Raw genomic sequence first — 16,770 nt, forward strand, 5'->3', positions numbered from 1 at the left:
ATGCTAAAACTTGTTTTGAGAGCAAACATTACTCTTCTGGGCTTTTCCCCCCCCCACATACTATAATGTGTTACTACAAAACAAATTAAAAGTGGTACAACAGGGGGGAAAGTATGTAAGAAAAGCATGGCTCAAGTGAGGGGAGAAATAAAAATAAATTAAAGGAACGTGTTAATCAGAGTGTAGCATCATGTCAGTTAAACTTTGTAATTGATCTGGTCAGTTAAATATCAGAGGGTGTAATCAGTTTCAGCTGCTTTGGTGTTAATGAAATTAACAACAGGTACACTAGAGGAGCAACAATGACAACCCCCAAAAAGGAATGGTTTCACAGGTGGAGGCCCCTCACATTTTTCCCTCCTTTTCCCCACTAGTTTTGGTTAGGGTCAGTATCATTATTGGTGGCATGATGCAAAACCTGGACCTTCGCCCCTACAGAGGTTGCACAGGTAGTCCAGGATGGGACATCTATATGTACCAGAAGGTTCACTGTGTCTCCCAGCAAAGCCTCAAACATGGAAGAGATTCCAGTAGACAGATTGTTAATCAAGGAGAGCTGGACAGGAACATAGAAGGTCCATAAGTCATCGGCAGGACTGATAGCTGGTCTTTTGTGCAAGGAGGAACAAGAGGAGTACTTTGAGCTACAAAATGACCTCCAACAAAACACTGGTGTGAAAGTCTCTGACCAAACAATCAGAGGGACAGGAATGGTCTGATGAGGCTAATCCATTTGAAGCATGTACAGCCTAGGCAACAACACCCTGACTTCCATTAGTTATCGAGGATGAAATTGTCAGACCCTATGCTGGCGCAGTGGTTCCTGGGTTCCTCCCAGTGCACAACAAAACCAAGCCTCACATGTCGAGTCAGTGGGCACCTCCTGGAGGATAAAGGACCCCGTCCTCACCTGACTCTAATTCAGTAGAACACCTCTGGGATATGTTTCGGTCCACCAATGCTATCAACTGGCAACTTGGAGTATCCAGGGGCTCTGGCTCTGGCCCAGATGTGGGAGACCAGGACACAGTTTGATAAAGAGCGTGCATACAAGCATGTGGGGATCCTGCAAATGACTACCAATTTGTAATTCTGCAATAGTAATTTCAGCAAAATGGACTGGCTTCATATTCTTCCACTTTGATTTTTGGGGTGTCTTTGAGTTCAGCCGTCTGCAGGTTGGTAATTTTAATTTCCATCAAATGATGGTTTTCAAAGTGTTTAATTGTTTTGAGCAGTGCACATTACTTTAGTCAGCAGTGGTACAAAGACAAATTACGAAATAACAGATTAGATTCACTTTAAAGTTTATTAAGATATAAAGCAGACACATTAAATTTACCAAGTGTCCACTAATACGTCAGCTCTCAATAACAAAACAATCCACAGCAATGTAGTTTGATATCAACTCAAGACTCAAATACAGCAAAAGGTTAACAGTAGGGAGGGAAAAAAAACCCTAAATAACAAAAACGCTCAAAATGCTCAGTTCCCTAAAAAAACATGCATGCCCATCCTGCTATGGTTTACAGATGTCAAATGAGCAAAACAAATTCAGTTCCAAGATCAAAACAGCAAGATTTAAAGGCCTTGCTGCAAACCAATGCACCACCATACATGTCTGCAAACCACGCTGCTAACAACTTCTGCTTTTATTTGAACTCTGTAAAGTCTAACAAGTGGTTTGTGTGTTTTCTTAAAGACTGTGCATTATATATAAAATCTTAATTAGTTTAAAGGATAAGCAACAATAAGAGTTAAGAGGCAGATAATCATTTCCATACCTTGCCAACTTCTAAGATGTGAAGAGAAAAACATATTGATCCCTCAGTTTGGACATGTTGAGAATGTAGTGGTGTTTGGTCTCATTGACAGCTAATGAAAGCTTGTGGGCTTTGGACAGTACCAACAACTGTGTATTCATTCTTTAGCCCACTGGCTTCTCTTAAACACAGAGGAGTTATTGCTAATTAACAAAGTTTGACTCAACTGCTGGAGACCTGTGCCTTAAAGTGTAGGTTCACACAAGTAGATCAGTTATGTAGCAAAAGAGAAGGGTAAGAATAAACCGTCACCTTTGGTTTCTGAAGACAATACAATTACAGTAATAATAATAATAAAACTCATTCAAATACAATTTGAGATGGTTAAATTAAAAGGAAATATCCTTTGACAATCAAGGGGTACAAATGGATCAAATTGTACGGTGCTGACAACAAAGTTTAAAGTTGGTCTGATTTTTTTTATAGTGTCATAACAAAATACATAATGGCATAAAGAAAAATGCAGGCACACATGGAAATATCTCGACTTGGCTGAACCAAAACATGTTTAAATCCTACCAGTTAGACTCCCACATTCAAATTAACTGCAGTTATGCCTAAAGGTAAAAATAAGGCAGTTGAAATTTTGCATAGCTGATATCTGCAGTACAGAACTCATTTTGCCGTAATCAAGCCTTACACCCTGGAGACCCCACAGTTTTATTCTGAAACTGGTTAGGATACAAAATAACCACAAGCCCATATCCATTAAATTCACCTACTGAATAACATTGTCCAGTTGATTTCCCTTTCTGAAGAATAGACACTTGATACTAGACAAGAGTACATTTGAGCTGGTGGAATAAAAATGAGGCAGTGGAGGAATATATTGGGTCAAACAGACAAGCGGTCTATGGAAAGATAGAAGAAATATGCTAAAAGCTTCTCTCTTTGATAGAGTGACATGCTCAATCTATAGAAAAACTCATTGGTCAAAATCCTTTGTTATTTTTAAACAATAAATGTGTGGGGTTGGAGGTCAGGGGTCTAGATGCTATCCATAGCTTTGAATTCACTCAAAGCCTGCACAGGGTTCACGTGCTTCCTTTGAGAAGATCTCTTGACTCTGTTGGTCTGGCCATCATCCTGCTTCTCTCTTTTCACCAGAGGCTTCTTCTCAGGAGCTTTCATCTTCCAGGAAACAGCGGGCATATTGAGTGCCTCCATGCCCTTGTTCTTCTGGTACTTTGTAGACGCGACGTACGATGCCTTGACAGTGGACACCACGGCATTCATCAGGTTCTTTGCTGCTTGAATGAGTGACATGGCGCTGTCCAACTGATACGGTGGAGGAGATGTTGGGGGGGGGAGAGAAAAGAAGAAAAAAAAAAAAATAACAGGGTCAGCTTTGTAAAATGATAAAAGCAAAGGCTGATTAAATCGTCTTTAAGCTCATATCAAGTTAAAAATGAACTAAATCCATCTTTACAGCTTTGTGGGGAAGAGTTCAGACTAAAGCATTAACAACCAGTCCCTTGTCTGAAATACAAACACGTGTGACAAAATTTTGAATATGTAAAAAGGTCACACCAATTTAATCCCCACACTTAACAGCCCCAGAGACGCCACTCACACTTGACTCAAAGTAGTAGAAGGATATTCTCATTTCTGCCCAACAGAAAGGAGGAAGTAATTCATTATTCCCTGCACAGATATTTAAATGAATTTAACTGGCAAGTAAGTGGTTAATTAGTGCTTAAAGGACTTGTAATTTTTTTTTTATTGCAAAGTGCTATCTGAGGTAGTAAAAAGGTTAGGAAACATCAGGGCAACATTAGTCCTTTCCAGCACAGAGAAAGCCACTAAATGCTGTTATGTGTTTATTCAATTAAAATTTAAGCTGCAACTTCTAGTTCAGAGAATAAATCATTAAGTAATCACAACCAGCAGCCGGTGTCATTAAGCCTCTGTATTTTTAATTTATTTGGGCAACAACAGATAAAACTTTTAAAAGTAGCTGTGGGATTCTATTGATTTAAGAACTGTTGTAGAAATTAAAGGCATTCCTCTGAGATTTCACTATACACAAGTGCAGTTCTGTTTACATTGATTATCCCATGAAGCTGACAACAAAGCAGCTCAAGTTTCCTGAAACCTGCACAGTTTGCACCACTACTCAGTCTCTTCATTCTTCTCAATTACTGCCACTTTGGCCACGTTTGAAGCTGCATCACTGTCACCAAGTTTTACCAGCCTGCAATCTTCAAAACAAAAATCCGATCTCAAACTCAAACTCAGTTCAACACTCGTTTCAGCCTGATCCGATGTGAGGTTGAAAGATAATGAAAACTGGAATATGCAACTTAAAGTGCTTGAGGATAAAATGAAAAGGCTAAACTTACCCCAGAGACAACCAGCTCTCCTCCCAGGTTCTGAACTTCGGCCTTGACTTTACTGCAGATGTTAAGCTGGTGGCAATACAAGGCAATACGCTGCAGGTAGGCGTGCAGGTCCTGCTTACAGCTGGAGTCAGGACACTATGAGAGAAAGACACACACACACATACAGGTTACATGCAAGCATCCTTGTTATGCACAGCTTTCTATCAATAATATTACCTGTTTGCATGTAGCTGCTAATCAGTTTAGTCACTTGCTGGCACTGTTAAATTTACTATGAATGCAATTATGTTCAGCTTTATCAGGATAAGATAGTAGCATGTCTGTGAAGGTTCTCAGTCATCCAGGTCATCGTACTCTAAGGAGCTTGGAAAGAAAAGCGTCTGGACTTCGTTGAGTTGCTTGAAGACGTTTCACCTCTCATTCGAGTCCAGACATTTTTCTTTCCAAGCTCCTTAGAATAAGATAGCAGTGTGACAGGTAAGGTAGACACGCACAAAATCAAAGTGCTCTGAGCAAAAATGAAAAACACACGCCCACAACCTGGTAGATAACTCATTTTCACAAGGTTAAATATGATCAAGTCACACAGAATGCAAATTCTAGTAGGAGGCAAACATTGCTGTCAGTCAATTAGTGTTGATATGAATGTTGTGTGAAGTCTTTTTTTTTTTTTACTGAAAGTGTAAACCCAAGCACAGTTCATTGATTGTTTTCAAAATGCCTTCAGTAATTTGAGTTCTTAGAAGAAAAGAGTTTGAAAACACCTTCATGCCAACAACTTAAGCAATGACCTTGGGCGTGAAAGTGCAAATAAACTTCTCAGGGCTGGAAAAGCACTCAAACAGGCTTCGGTAAATACAGTATAATCAGTGAGTGAGCATGTAATGGTGCAGAGAAACCTTAAAATGCGCAGTTAAACAATTTGGAGACCATAGGTTCATGTAGGTTTTAAAAAAAAAAAAATAAAAATTTTTTTTTAAAAAAATTAAAAAAAAAAAAAAGGGGGGTCTTACTTTTGTTCCCAAGGCCTATCAAAAGCCAACCAGAAGCAGACAAAAAAAAAAAAAAAAAAAAAAAAGAATACACTGAAGCATTAAAGTTAAACGCCATTTCAAAGTGAAGAGCTTCAAAAACTGTATTCTGTTTAGCACTGGCAACCTTTTTGAATTATAGCATCGCAATTACACTTGGGCTCTACCTGGTTTGCTAAACAAGCCCCCTGCTACCAGAGTAATTAGGCCACAGTACTCTTAGCTGCTCATCAAGTGAAGGATCTAAGCAGTCTGATGGGGCTCCGATGCTTTACATCAGATCATTACAGTGACTTGAGTCACAGCTAGCATGTCAGCGACAATCAGACTGGCTATGCTATACAATCAAAGGCTGGCAATTGTCAACATCACCTACCAAACACAAAATATCTATGAAAATATTTGGGATGACCATGTCTGTGAAAAATGTCAGAGGGAGGAGTCCTTTGGCAGCTGTTAATTTTGAGCGCACAGAAAAAGGTGAAATAGAGATAATTAGGGCCAATCTTTTAATTGATAAAAGCTCTCTGGGACAGAGCTTGTGAGGTCAGTGCTAAAGAACACGAGTGTAAACGAGTGCTTGCATGTCTTGGGATAAACAAGAAACACTGTATATAAGCATGCAAATGACACAGTGGGGCATAGGGGTATCTCCCACTTGGCTATAATGGCTTTTACTCCTCTTCAAGTGCGTCAACCTAACCAAAGGCAACAAAACCCCCGTTTTCGTTTCTGTATCAAAGGAGGGAGGAAGAGGAAACATAAGTAGGATCCTGATTTTTGGACACTTCAAACAGACTAGGACTTATGATGCGTCTAATCCTGCTGAGCGCATCAGTATCCCTAGTGGGAGAACAGAGTGCACGGCTGAGTATAGTGCACTCACTCCCAGCCATACAGCCATGCATGCATGAATTTAAACACCATCCCACCCAGTACAACTGTACTCCTTCATACGTGATGGGTCACCACAGCAGAATAGAACATACAACCAACGCATCCTTTAACTACTCAAATAGACCTCATCTACATATAGGACACAAACATCCTAAAGAATCTACAATTACAATTTATTGGACAGTTCCTTAGATATTCCATGTACATTTTAATAACAACATTCCCGTTTTCTGTATTATCACCATCTACTGCTGACTAATAGGACAGGCTAAGCAGAGAGGACAAATTAAGTGTTGACATCCTATTAAAAACTGTATGGAAAGAGATGATTATCATTGTACAGCAGAGGACTAATACAAGGCTGTGAGACCACAGAAAATGGTAGAAAGAGGAAGGTTTAAAAAAAAAAAAAAAGAAAAAGAAGAAGAAGCAAAGGGGGGAAAAAAAAAAGAATAAGTAGGAGAAAAGACAGGGATGAAGAGTGAGCCAGAGGGGGAACAGAGTGGAGGAGTAAATAAGAAGTAGAAATCCAACTGGGGAAAAGGAAGGTAGACGAAAGGATTCAACTGTAGTTGGGAGGGGCATTTAAGTCAGAGAGAAACAGAGAGAGAGAGAGAGAGAGAGAGAGAGAGAGAGAGAGAGAGGCAAACGCAAAGACCTGGGATGAGGCTGAATGCAGCAGCCATGCTAATGAAGGCTTGGGGAAGTATTCAGATGGCTGGAAGCAGGGCACTGTGAAAGCATCACTTGTGCTCATACTCAGCTCAGCTGCTGGCTTCACTTAGCACTCAGGAAACTCTGCAACGCTGCTCTGACTGTGACATGTGAATACATAAGTTGCAAAAAGAAGAGACAAGAGCACCTTGAATTGTTTGGGTGCTGCAAATGAAAATAGAAGTGCGATAAATGCAGGTGGTAAAACCAAGGTAGTTCAATAACTACCCGCACTGTTACGTCAACGCTTCCTTAAAACCAGGTGGATCAAAGGGCAACATATCTCTGCTTTTAGACTTTATGCTATAAATAATTAATACTTCAGGTGTAGTTTTACAACCTAAATGTTATTGCATCTGCAGGCTGTGCAAGCACTTTCCCTTGGTAGTCAAGTTAATAATCTAGCCTGTTATTGAAACTGTTCACTCAACAAAATCTGCTCTTGCGTGAGTTTTTAACTATTAGAACACACCACTCCCTATTTTTGTCTTGTCTGTGTGCTGCTCTAAAATTGCATACAAGCCTTTTTATCTAACCTTTTAGATAAAAGGTTAGATAAAGTTTTGCAAGGATCTTGCAAAACTTTAGAATTATAAAAAAACTTAAGGATTTTTATGTACCACTCACTGGATGTAGTGGATTAATGTGATTCTTAGGAGATTTAGCGATTCAGGTTAGTAAGACAATCTAATGTTGGGAATGAGTGTAGATTATCTGGTGTTTGGGAACAAACTTATAAGCTGTGGGTAGTCATTTGTCAAATTGAGCTGCGCAAAAGCTTTCTTGTAAGTGATCATATTGGAATTTGTATTTTAATTTATTAGTGAATAAACTGAAATTAAAAACAGTTGTTTAATAGGACAGTCAACTTTGCCTTGCCAGCTACTGTGGAGAGATGGCAAATCAAGAATAGGTGCACTAGAGACAATTCTGGTTATCTTTTCAGAACAAACTAGAAGGACAAATCTTTTCAAAAGCAGCCAGCAGTACAGGCAGAAATGTCAAAGATTCTAGTGTAGTTTTGCCTCCCCTTCACTTCTTGAAGTACCTTTTAAAGAAAAAGAAAGGTGAAACAATGGATGACATGGGGACAATGGGTACCAGATCAGTATTCTAGTTTGCTAATTGAATCTCTTCAGTAACAATGCCTTACAAGACTTTTAGTGTACTACACATTTATGTGGGTCTGAAAAGAGTGGGTAGCTCTTTCTTTCCTTTGCATCAAAGCTGTAGCTCTAGAGAAGCTCACATCACAATCCAATCAAAAGCAAAATGTATTTCTTTCCAATCCACTGCACACAAAAAACAGGAAATGTGGCAATAAGAATGACAGTGCAGGATGCTGAACAAAGCTCTCTCTGTTACTCAACACAAAGCACACAATCTATGATTTAAATAATGATCGGATGGTGAGGTCCCATCATTGGCGAGTGCTATTCAGTTCTATTATACAGAGCAGAGGCAGAGCCACAGAGCTGCCACCGCCCAGCGCTGACCTTTCCGGACGCATCACCCAGAGGAAATGCCAATTTCCAATATTTACTCACGGTGCGGCATTCTAATGTGTCTGCCAGCAACCTGTTGGGGCGAGCCATGCAACAATGGGACCCAAGAAGCGTTTTCTGTTACGTTTGCTTTTCAGTCATGAGAAAATTTAGTCTCCACTGTCCTCAGGCAATTGAGTGTTTTCTCTTACTGTATTTATTGGAGGGACCTGTTGCTCTAGTCTCTAAATTTGGACTGCTTCCTGAAGTCTTCCTTCCAGTTATCTTGTTTACTCAAAATGACCCATTTATACATTCATTTAGATAAGATGACTTAGTTGTAAGTGCAATTAGAAAGTTTAACAAGAAAAAAAAAAACTGTACTGATAAAGCATCTTTCAACCCTATAAAAAAATAAAAATAAGAATAAAATAAAATAATAACAAAACAAAAAAAATACAATAAAACACCAATAGGTAATTTGTTCTCCAACAGTTGAAAGGCAGGCTTAAACACTCAAACATTTATTCAAGTGAGTTTGACAGTCTGGTGTTGTGGATGCATTTTAATAGCTTCAATGGGGAAAAAATAAATACTACAATACAGAACCTTGCCTGTCGGTATGCTTGTCTATACAGAATTACTGCTCAGATATACTGGAGACAAAGGTTCAGTCTGTCCAGGCCAAATTCAGTTAGCTTTTTAAGTCAAAATAACAAGCTTTGCTGCAAACATGTTTATGCACTACCAGTGTATACTTTAAATTAATTTCATATACAATTAGCAAACTTTTGCATACAAGTGTAAAAATGGTAAATGGCCTGTATTTGTATAGCGCTTTACTAGTCCATAAGGACCCCAAAGCGCTTTACACATCCAGTCACACACACACACACACACACACACACACACACACACACACAGGTGATGGCAAGCTACATTGTAGCCACAGCCACCCTGGGGCGCACTGACAGAGGCGAGCAACTACTCCTGGGTGGAGGAGAAGAAAAAAAAAGAAAAAAAAAAGACCAAGTCTCTGTCTGGTAGAAGCTTCTGGATAATTAACTATGCCTAACATAACAAAGGACCTTCAGGACAACCAGCCGCTGGGCACCTTTATCTGCGATTACACCTCAAAACTGCCACAGGGGTTGCAAGAAGAGATGAAAGAGATAGAATGTGCTTATAGCCACGGGAAAACAACAAAAAAAAAAAAAGGGGGAAAAAAAGATTCATGGCAAACTCTTCTGGAGATACAGGAAACAAAGCGCTGAAAAGACCATTCTGTTTTCTTTAGGCGAGAACTAAAGTACGAGATATGGCTAAGCACTGACGGGAAGTGATCAATTTCCAGCTATAGTCTGTGTAGACATCTCAAGATAACGCAACAACATAAACAATGCTTAGTATATGATATGGGGTTTAAAACTTACCAAAACAGCAGCAAAAAGTACAATAGTGAAAAAATGGGATGGCTTCAAAAGCATACAAACTGAAAAACCTCAGCAGTAAGAAATTCAAAGCAGCTTTACTTGTGGATAAAAACTAGATGGATTAAAACTTCCCAGGACTCTAAAGTGTAACCATTTAGGTCTCGCAACCATACAACCATAAACGTGCCATGTAAGACAAAGATGAGATATGCATTTTCCCATTGGTATGCCTGACTTGTTGTGACACAATACACTACAGGTTTCACCAACCTTATAAACACATTTGCATAACATTGCACCAATGACAAACAATGGGCTGTGAGATCAGTTTCATGATCATTAATATCCAATTGTCATGACCATTGATCAACAACCACTGATCAAAGTCCATTTGTCAGTGGTGCTAGTTTCAGTCATTATGTTTATAAGGCTGGGAAACGTGCAGTCAGCTGAGACTGAAGAAGTCACTTGGATGAGTGATGAAACGTTTCTCCCACTGAAAACGCTACGTCCAGATGAACAGAATCAACTTTTTGGGATTTAATTACATGGATGATTGAGCACTAGGGATGGGTATTGATAAGATTTTCATGATTCCGATTCCATTTTCGATTCTGTTTAACGATTCGATTCTTTATCGATTCTCTTATCGATTCTTTTTAAAAAAGGAGAACACTATGGTCGAATAGCTTAGAACTTTGTTTTATATCTTCTCTTTGAACAAGATAGAAATTTAGGAGTAACATGGCCTTACAAACCCAACAGTGAGATCTTCAGAAATCCAGCCTATGGCTCTTCAATGGGGTGTCACAGGGTCCCCAGGAAAAAAAAATTGTAAGTGTAAAATAATAAAATAAATATTCTTCTGTAGCAATAACAAAGTATAACATAAATTATTCTGTAGCAATTACACAAGAATATCCAGTAATGTCCTTGCCTACAATTAAACACATTCACTTACCAAAAATTGGGGGCACCTGCTGTGGCAAATGGGTTCAAGCCTTTTACCACAAACTTAGTCACTGCTCGGTGACATTCGTCTATCCTGGCCTGAAAGGAGACGCTACCGGTAGACTGCAGCGAGAACTGCCAGCATCTGAGCCAGACTCTGTCTCTCTCATCATGGTCACCTAAATGCAGCGCACAGTAATGGCAGGTTTTGTAATAAGGCAGATCGCGCTAACATAATATGCACTGTTAGTTGATTATTTACCTGCCGCATTAACGGGAGAGGACGTACAAATGTTACCGCTGCTGCTGGGTTGAGATTCACGAGTCCGGAGCAGAATTAAAAACACTACATTCATTTAAGGTTATCGTGTGTTTTGTGAGCAAATTCGTAGTGTTTCCTCCCTTAAATGAAATATCTACTTTGCAAGTTGCCCTGCTGTCATCCGTTCTCGTAAAGTATAATCAAACTTTTGAGCGTTTGAGCTGCCATGTTTACTGCCAGGTAAATGACGCTCTGCAACGTGGTGACGTCATTCGGGGCGACTGGAATCGATAAGGGAATCGTTTGCAAAAATGGCAAACAATTCCAAGGAATTAAAACAGTGGTTTTCAACAAGAAACTGTTTTCGATACCCATCCCTATTGAGCACGCATCAAGATAAACGAACACCATGAAAAACAAATTAAAACGGTGGACTCCATCAGTATACTGGTGGTGTATTATCCTGCAGCCCTGCATCTTCTTTGTAAGACCTCTGATCAAGTGGATATTCCTTTGCTTTCTGTTCACAGAAATCTTTCCAGTAAAGGTTAATTGTAAAGCCCATTCTTTTTTACTTTACCAAGCTAGTGCTGATTCTATTACTATTGAGGGTCAAGAATAAATCTGCCATGGGCAACCAACAGTTCATTTTAAACTATGTGATGATAGCTACATTTCTTAACTGCAGCTGCTAAAAAGAAGCTCCGTATTTGGTTTGGGCTGATTCAATCACACTGGCACTTGGGAATGTTAATGTGACATTGAAGCAGACAGGAGAACATCAAGCTGGGAGCACACCAGGAAGGGAGGGGGAAGGGAGAAAAAAAAAACCAAAAAAAAAAACAACCCACTGTCGAGGTAACCACAGGGACCAATTAAAAGGTCCTCATCAATTTTTAATGTTCACACTTCACCTGTCAGTCAGGCATTTTACTGTCGGACTTGTAAGCAAAACTGATAACTTAGCACGGCCAGAGAGAGTCATGTTAAAACACTTACATTTAACGTTGACGCTCTAAAGCAAATAGTTTCTGGCTCTGAATTCACAATAGGTGTGAATTCAAGTGTGAATGGTTGACCGTTTTTTCCCCTGTGTCGGCCATGCAACCTGTCCTTGGTGTACCCCACCTCTTGCCCTATGGTAGCTGGGGAGCAACCCTGGGAACTCTGAAATGGACAAGTGCAACATATGGATGGATGAAAATAATAAAATGCAACTGAATGGGAGCTGATGGTGCTTAGTTAGAAAAAAAGAAATCCAAAAAAGAAATCTTCATTTGGTGGTTGAGTTGAGAATTTGTGGGCTCTCTGGGCGACTTTCCTTCTTCTCTGCAGTAGGTAATTTATAACCCTGCCTGAGTACAGTGTCTAGGACCGGAGCCTGGATCAGACTGTGACCAGCGACAGAGCCAGTGGATCACCATAAATCTTTACTGATTGAATGCAAATTGGAAAAGTACATTATGTATGTCAGTAAACATCAGGAGAATAAAGCTTGCGCAACAAATGCATACAGCATGTGCATGCCTATTCTCCAAATATGTAAGCCTTATTTTATGTGCTCGTGTTTGCATGTGTACATGCAAGTGTTGGTAAGAAGGCAAGCAGCTGCAATTTATAGGCTATATAGCGGCTAACACATTTGCATTATAAATTTCAATTACATAGCATTATTTGCTTACTGGCCCCTCAGATGTAATTCTCATAAGGTGCCCTGCAGAGGAGGGTCATAAATTCTTAATAAACTGCAGTGCAGACCTTTGTACAGCAATGACCTAAATCCTGCAGCTCATCTCTGCACTACACTCATTTCTTTAAATTTTAATAAGGCTCCATTACACATATTTAACAGTTTCTCAAAACCCCCAAACTAGACCATGTCCACCTGCACATTTCTTTTGAACACAGCACTCGTGTACCAAGCATATCATGACACAGTTGTACAAAGAAGAAATGTGGGGTGAGATGCTGTGCTATCAGTCTGGGACCATCTGCCAATGTGTTTTATATGAGGAGCAAACCCTCACAGGCCCTGCAGGCCAGAGGCACAGAGCGCAAGTGATTAATATGCCTAGGTTAATGAGCAGTCCCAGCTTTGCCTTTGCTTCTCAGACTCTGTCAGTCTATGTGCATCCTGGTAGTGATTCACTTAACCACTGCTGATGGAGTATGCAGACCATCCTATAGCGCACTGCCTTTGCTGCAAGTGGGCCTGTGGCATCTCCTGCTTTGTTAAAGATATGGCCCTAAAAATAAACAGCCTGCGTAAATAAATTTTTAAAAACGGCCACCTGGCAATTATGCTGCTAATTAAAAGGCGAAGCACTCTTAATAGATTCATCTCTCAGGAGAGACATACCTCTCTCTCTCAACGCAAATGCAATGCCCCCTTTTTCTCTCTCCCCCATCTCCATCATTCCCCTCGTCTCTACCCCATGTCCATCCCTGGGAGCCTTGGCTGATGTGTTATGGGAGAGTGTCGCCTGATCTGCGAGTGTTTTGGTCTCTGCTGAGAGAGAAAGGCTAAGAGGGACAGCTGGATGGGTTCAGAGGCTGAAGGGGTCCTCACTCTTGGCAAAGACTTCTGTTTCAACAGCCAAAGCTCTTCATTTATTCATACTTTGAGTGCCTCCAACCCCAAAATCCTCTCATAGTGCGTACACATAACCAAAACACATACACAGAAAAGATAAAGAAACAAGTACCTACAATGAGTTTAGTACATAAATGCAAAATAGGTACCCGAATCTATTACACACACACACACACACACACACACACACCCACCCAAATGGAGAAGCATGTCAGTCAACAGACATGCTTGCATGCAGGCATGCACACACAGATATGCACACTCACACCTGCACAGTTACCCATCTGTTTTCTTTGGGGGATAGCGCTGTTTTCATTAAAGTGAATAAGCATCTTTAAAAGCAGCACTGAGGCATATAAAAGTCACTTTCCAGAGCTTATTCCCTATTCAGATGATTCAAATGCAATTAGGTCAGTACAGGTAGCACTGTTACTTTTTGATACACGTGGGGTTGTAATATTAAGGATCTGAGGCCATCTTAAATAAAACATCAGATATGCAGGGTATTAGGAGGCCAGCAGCTCATTATGTCAGACTATGGGGGGGTGGGGTGGGGGGTGGAATCTGCTTAAAGCTGAATGCAGATGTTTCTGCTACAAGAAGGAATAACCACGACCTCTCCCTGTGCAGGAAATATGGAAAGGATACTTGAAAAACCCCTTCCCATTTGAATCAGAGGGGAAATAAAGGTTACAGGAATTGGCAGTTCGCCAGTTAAAGTACATGTATAGTAAGTAATTAGAAACGGATAAATCCCAGATCAGCTTGTAAACTTATTGCCCTGAAGTATTTAATTTAAACTCTAAAAGAAACAAACAGGCTTCTACCTTTTGCAGCATTTCACCTATATTATCAGCTGTAAAAGAACTGTTAAAGTTTTGATAAAACTCGTTGGCTTCGACATCTAAAATGAGTGAGTGCCTTTCTGAGTGACTGTGTTCTTGAATACAAGTTGACAAAACCCACAGCTATTATAGTCAAACCACAAAAAGGAAGTGATGTATTTAAGGAGAAAGCCTCAAACTGACAACCGTGTCTTGTTAAAAACATCATAACTAAACTCTTCCATGATTTCACACCAAAATGTATACATGTTGGAGAGAAAAAGGTAAGCCCCAGCGTTAGAGACGGCACATGAATAAGTTGGGGGATAAATCATGTAACATGTCTCCCTGTGGAGCGCTACAGTGCAAGTATTTAAGTGAAATATGAGGCCATGGTAGAGGTGGGAATCACCATACATCCCACGATACGATATTATCACAATACTTAACGCACAATACGATATTATTGCAATTTTTTTTTTTTATATTTTGCGATATTCAGATTCTGTACATAAAGGTAAACTTTATCAATATTCATTTTATCTAATATCAAAGTCTCGCACTCAGTCTTTCTCTCATTTCAGTCAGTTTTATTGTTGACAAACTGAACGGTTTGTATTACAGTCTAGTCCAACTTAACTGAATGCAACCATCTGGTACAATTATAGCTATTCTGAACTATGCAATTTATGAAAACTATGCAGCCCATTCAGCAACTGAAGAATTTGAAAGTAAATTAAAAATATAATTTTACATTAAATAAAAAAGTTTTAAACGTAATTAAAATAAAACATGTCTTAAATTAAAGTAAACTGTCATGTTTATTGCTGCCAAAAAAAAGTTAAACACATTTGGACAGTGAAGGAATGTCAGGATTCTTGCTCAGAAAAAGGATCAACATGCTCTGAAGTCAGAGCATGTTCCAGTCCACAAAAACCTTTTTTGTAACAAAATATCGATTTCTGCTGTCCCTGTATCGATACATTATTAGCAAACAAAATATCACGATACTACACAGTATTGATTTTTTCCCCCACCCCTAGGCCATGGATAATTGAATGTGTGTTTCCTGATGTCAAGGACCATAGTCACTGGGGCAGGGAATAGATGTGAACAAGTGATGGAAGTGGGAGGGGGGAGATGGAAGAATGAGGGTTTAACACTGAAAGAAATGGTAAATACTGGTAAGGATTGCATCACAGTCACAACACTTTGCAGTTAATGTCTGAAAGGACCCCACAGCGCAAGCCTGTTTCTTTGATTTGCTTCTAAACAGACAAAAGAACAAATAAAAGAAAGAAGTATGGGGGGAAAAAAGTAATTCATGTAGTGGATGTTTTCTGTTTTTGTCTGTTAAAGTTTTGTCAAAGGAAAAAAAAAGAAAAAAGAAAAGCTTTGCAAATTCAGGTAATGAAAACCTTGACAGAACACCACCATGTAACTTGAAACACGAATTGTTATGTACTACTGTTATTTATTTATTTTTTTAAACAAAACAAAAAACAACTTTAGAAGACCTGATCACAGGGTGCCAAAGGAACTCTTCGGGGAGGGGTTTGCATTGCCAAATGTTGTAATGCAGGGAAAGATGTGGTGATATGAATGAATAGGACTTTAGAGAAACTAAACAAGAGTATTCCAATGCCAGCAGGCAGACCTTTACCATTTTCAATTAAAATTGTGTGTGTTTGTTTGTCTTTAAATGATGAACATCCAATCTAATTTGTAGCATTAGATAAACTAATCAAAATGTTAATAATTTTCCATGTAGTCTGAAACATGTGCCACTGATCTGAGATTGGTCCCATTTTACATTATGTATGAGTTAAAATGTTCTGAAAGCAGAACAAAATCTTTTATGTTACTACCTTACGAAGCTAAACATACTCAGATGTTAAGAATGAAGCTGTAGTCTACAGATTAATATTAACTTACATGGTCAGCGATGGTGCGGCCCAGCTTGTCCATTCTTGATCCTGCCTCAGCAATTTTCTTGGCAGCGCTAATGACATCAGACGTATTCTTCAGCGGCCCTTTTCCCCTGAGGAGAAGACGTGAAAAGATCAGTGACTGTTTTTGATCTATTGCAAGCTCATTCAATATGCAGGAGCAGCTGTTTGTTTTAGAGACCTCTTTTTCGGTCAGAAGCAAGAATGTATCGTGAACCGGGAACACCTCAGGGAAATGGCACCAAATTCAAAGTGCACGCTGGTACACACATGTCCATACACATAAAACACACTCTGGCATCATGCTGTTCTGTCAGGGATGAGAATGTGTTATAGTCCTTTAAAGTCAGAGGTTAGACTTTAAGTTTATTCTCAAAGAACTGGACTATAACACTGCACCATCAAACCCTTGTAGCACCTACGTGTCTTCTTATAAGATCGAGTTTTCAACTCATTTTTCCTTTGTG

The 16,770-nt window shown here is 39.5% G+C and overlaps 1 protein-coding gene across 1 annotated transcript in view; it reads right to left on the reverse strand.

Annotated features, from left to right (window-relative positions):
- Positions 1-1,290: 1,290 nt before the first annotated feature.
- The window catches only part of ctnna1 (catenin (cadherin-associated protein), alpha 1), a 77,526-nt gene continuing 62,046 nt past the window's right edge, over positions 1,291-16,770 (reverse strand). The window contains exons 16-18 of the mRNA XM_040016077.1: positions 16,290-16,395; positions 4,166-4,300; positions 1,291-3,101 (exon numbers count right to left, since the gene is read on the reverse strand). Of these exons, the coding sequence (XP_039872011.1) occupies positions 2,811-3,101; positions 4,166-4,300; positions 16,290-16,395 (532 nt within the window). The 3' untranslated portion in view covers positions 1,291-2,810. The remainder of the gene's footprint in view (positions 3,102-4,165; positions 4,301-16,289; positions 16,396-16,770) is intronic.

Source organism: Simochromis diagramma, unplaced genomic scaffold, assembly GCF_900408965.1.
Source record: "Simochromis diagramma unplaced genomic scaffold, fSimDia1.1 OVJJ01000685.1, whole genome shotgun sequence".
Classification (NCBI taxonomy): Eukaryota; Metazoa; Chordata; class Actinopteri; order Cichliformes; family Cichlidae; genus Simochromis; species Simochromis diagramma.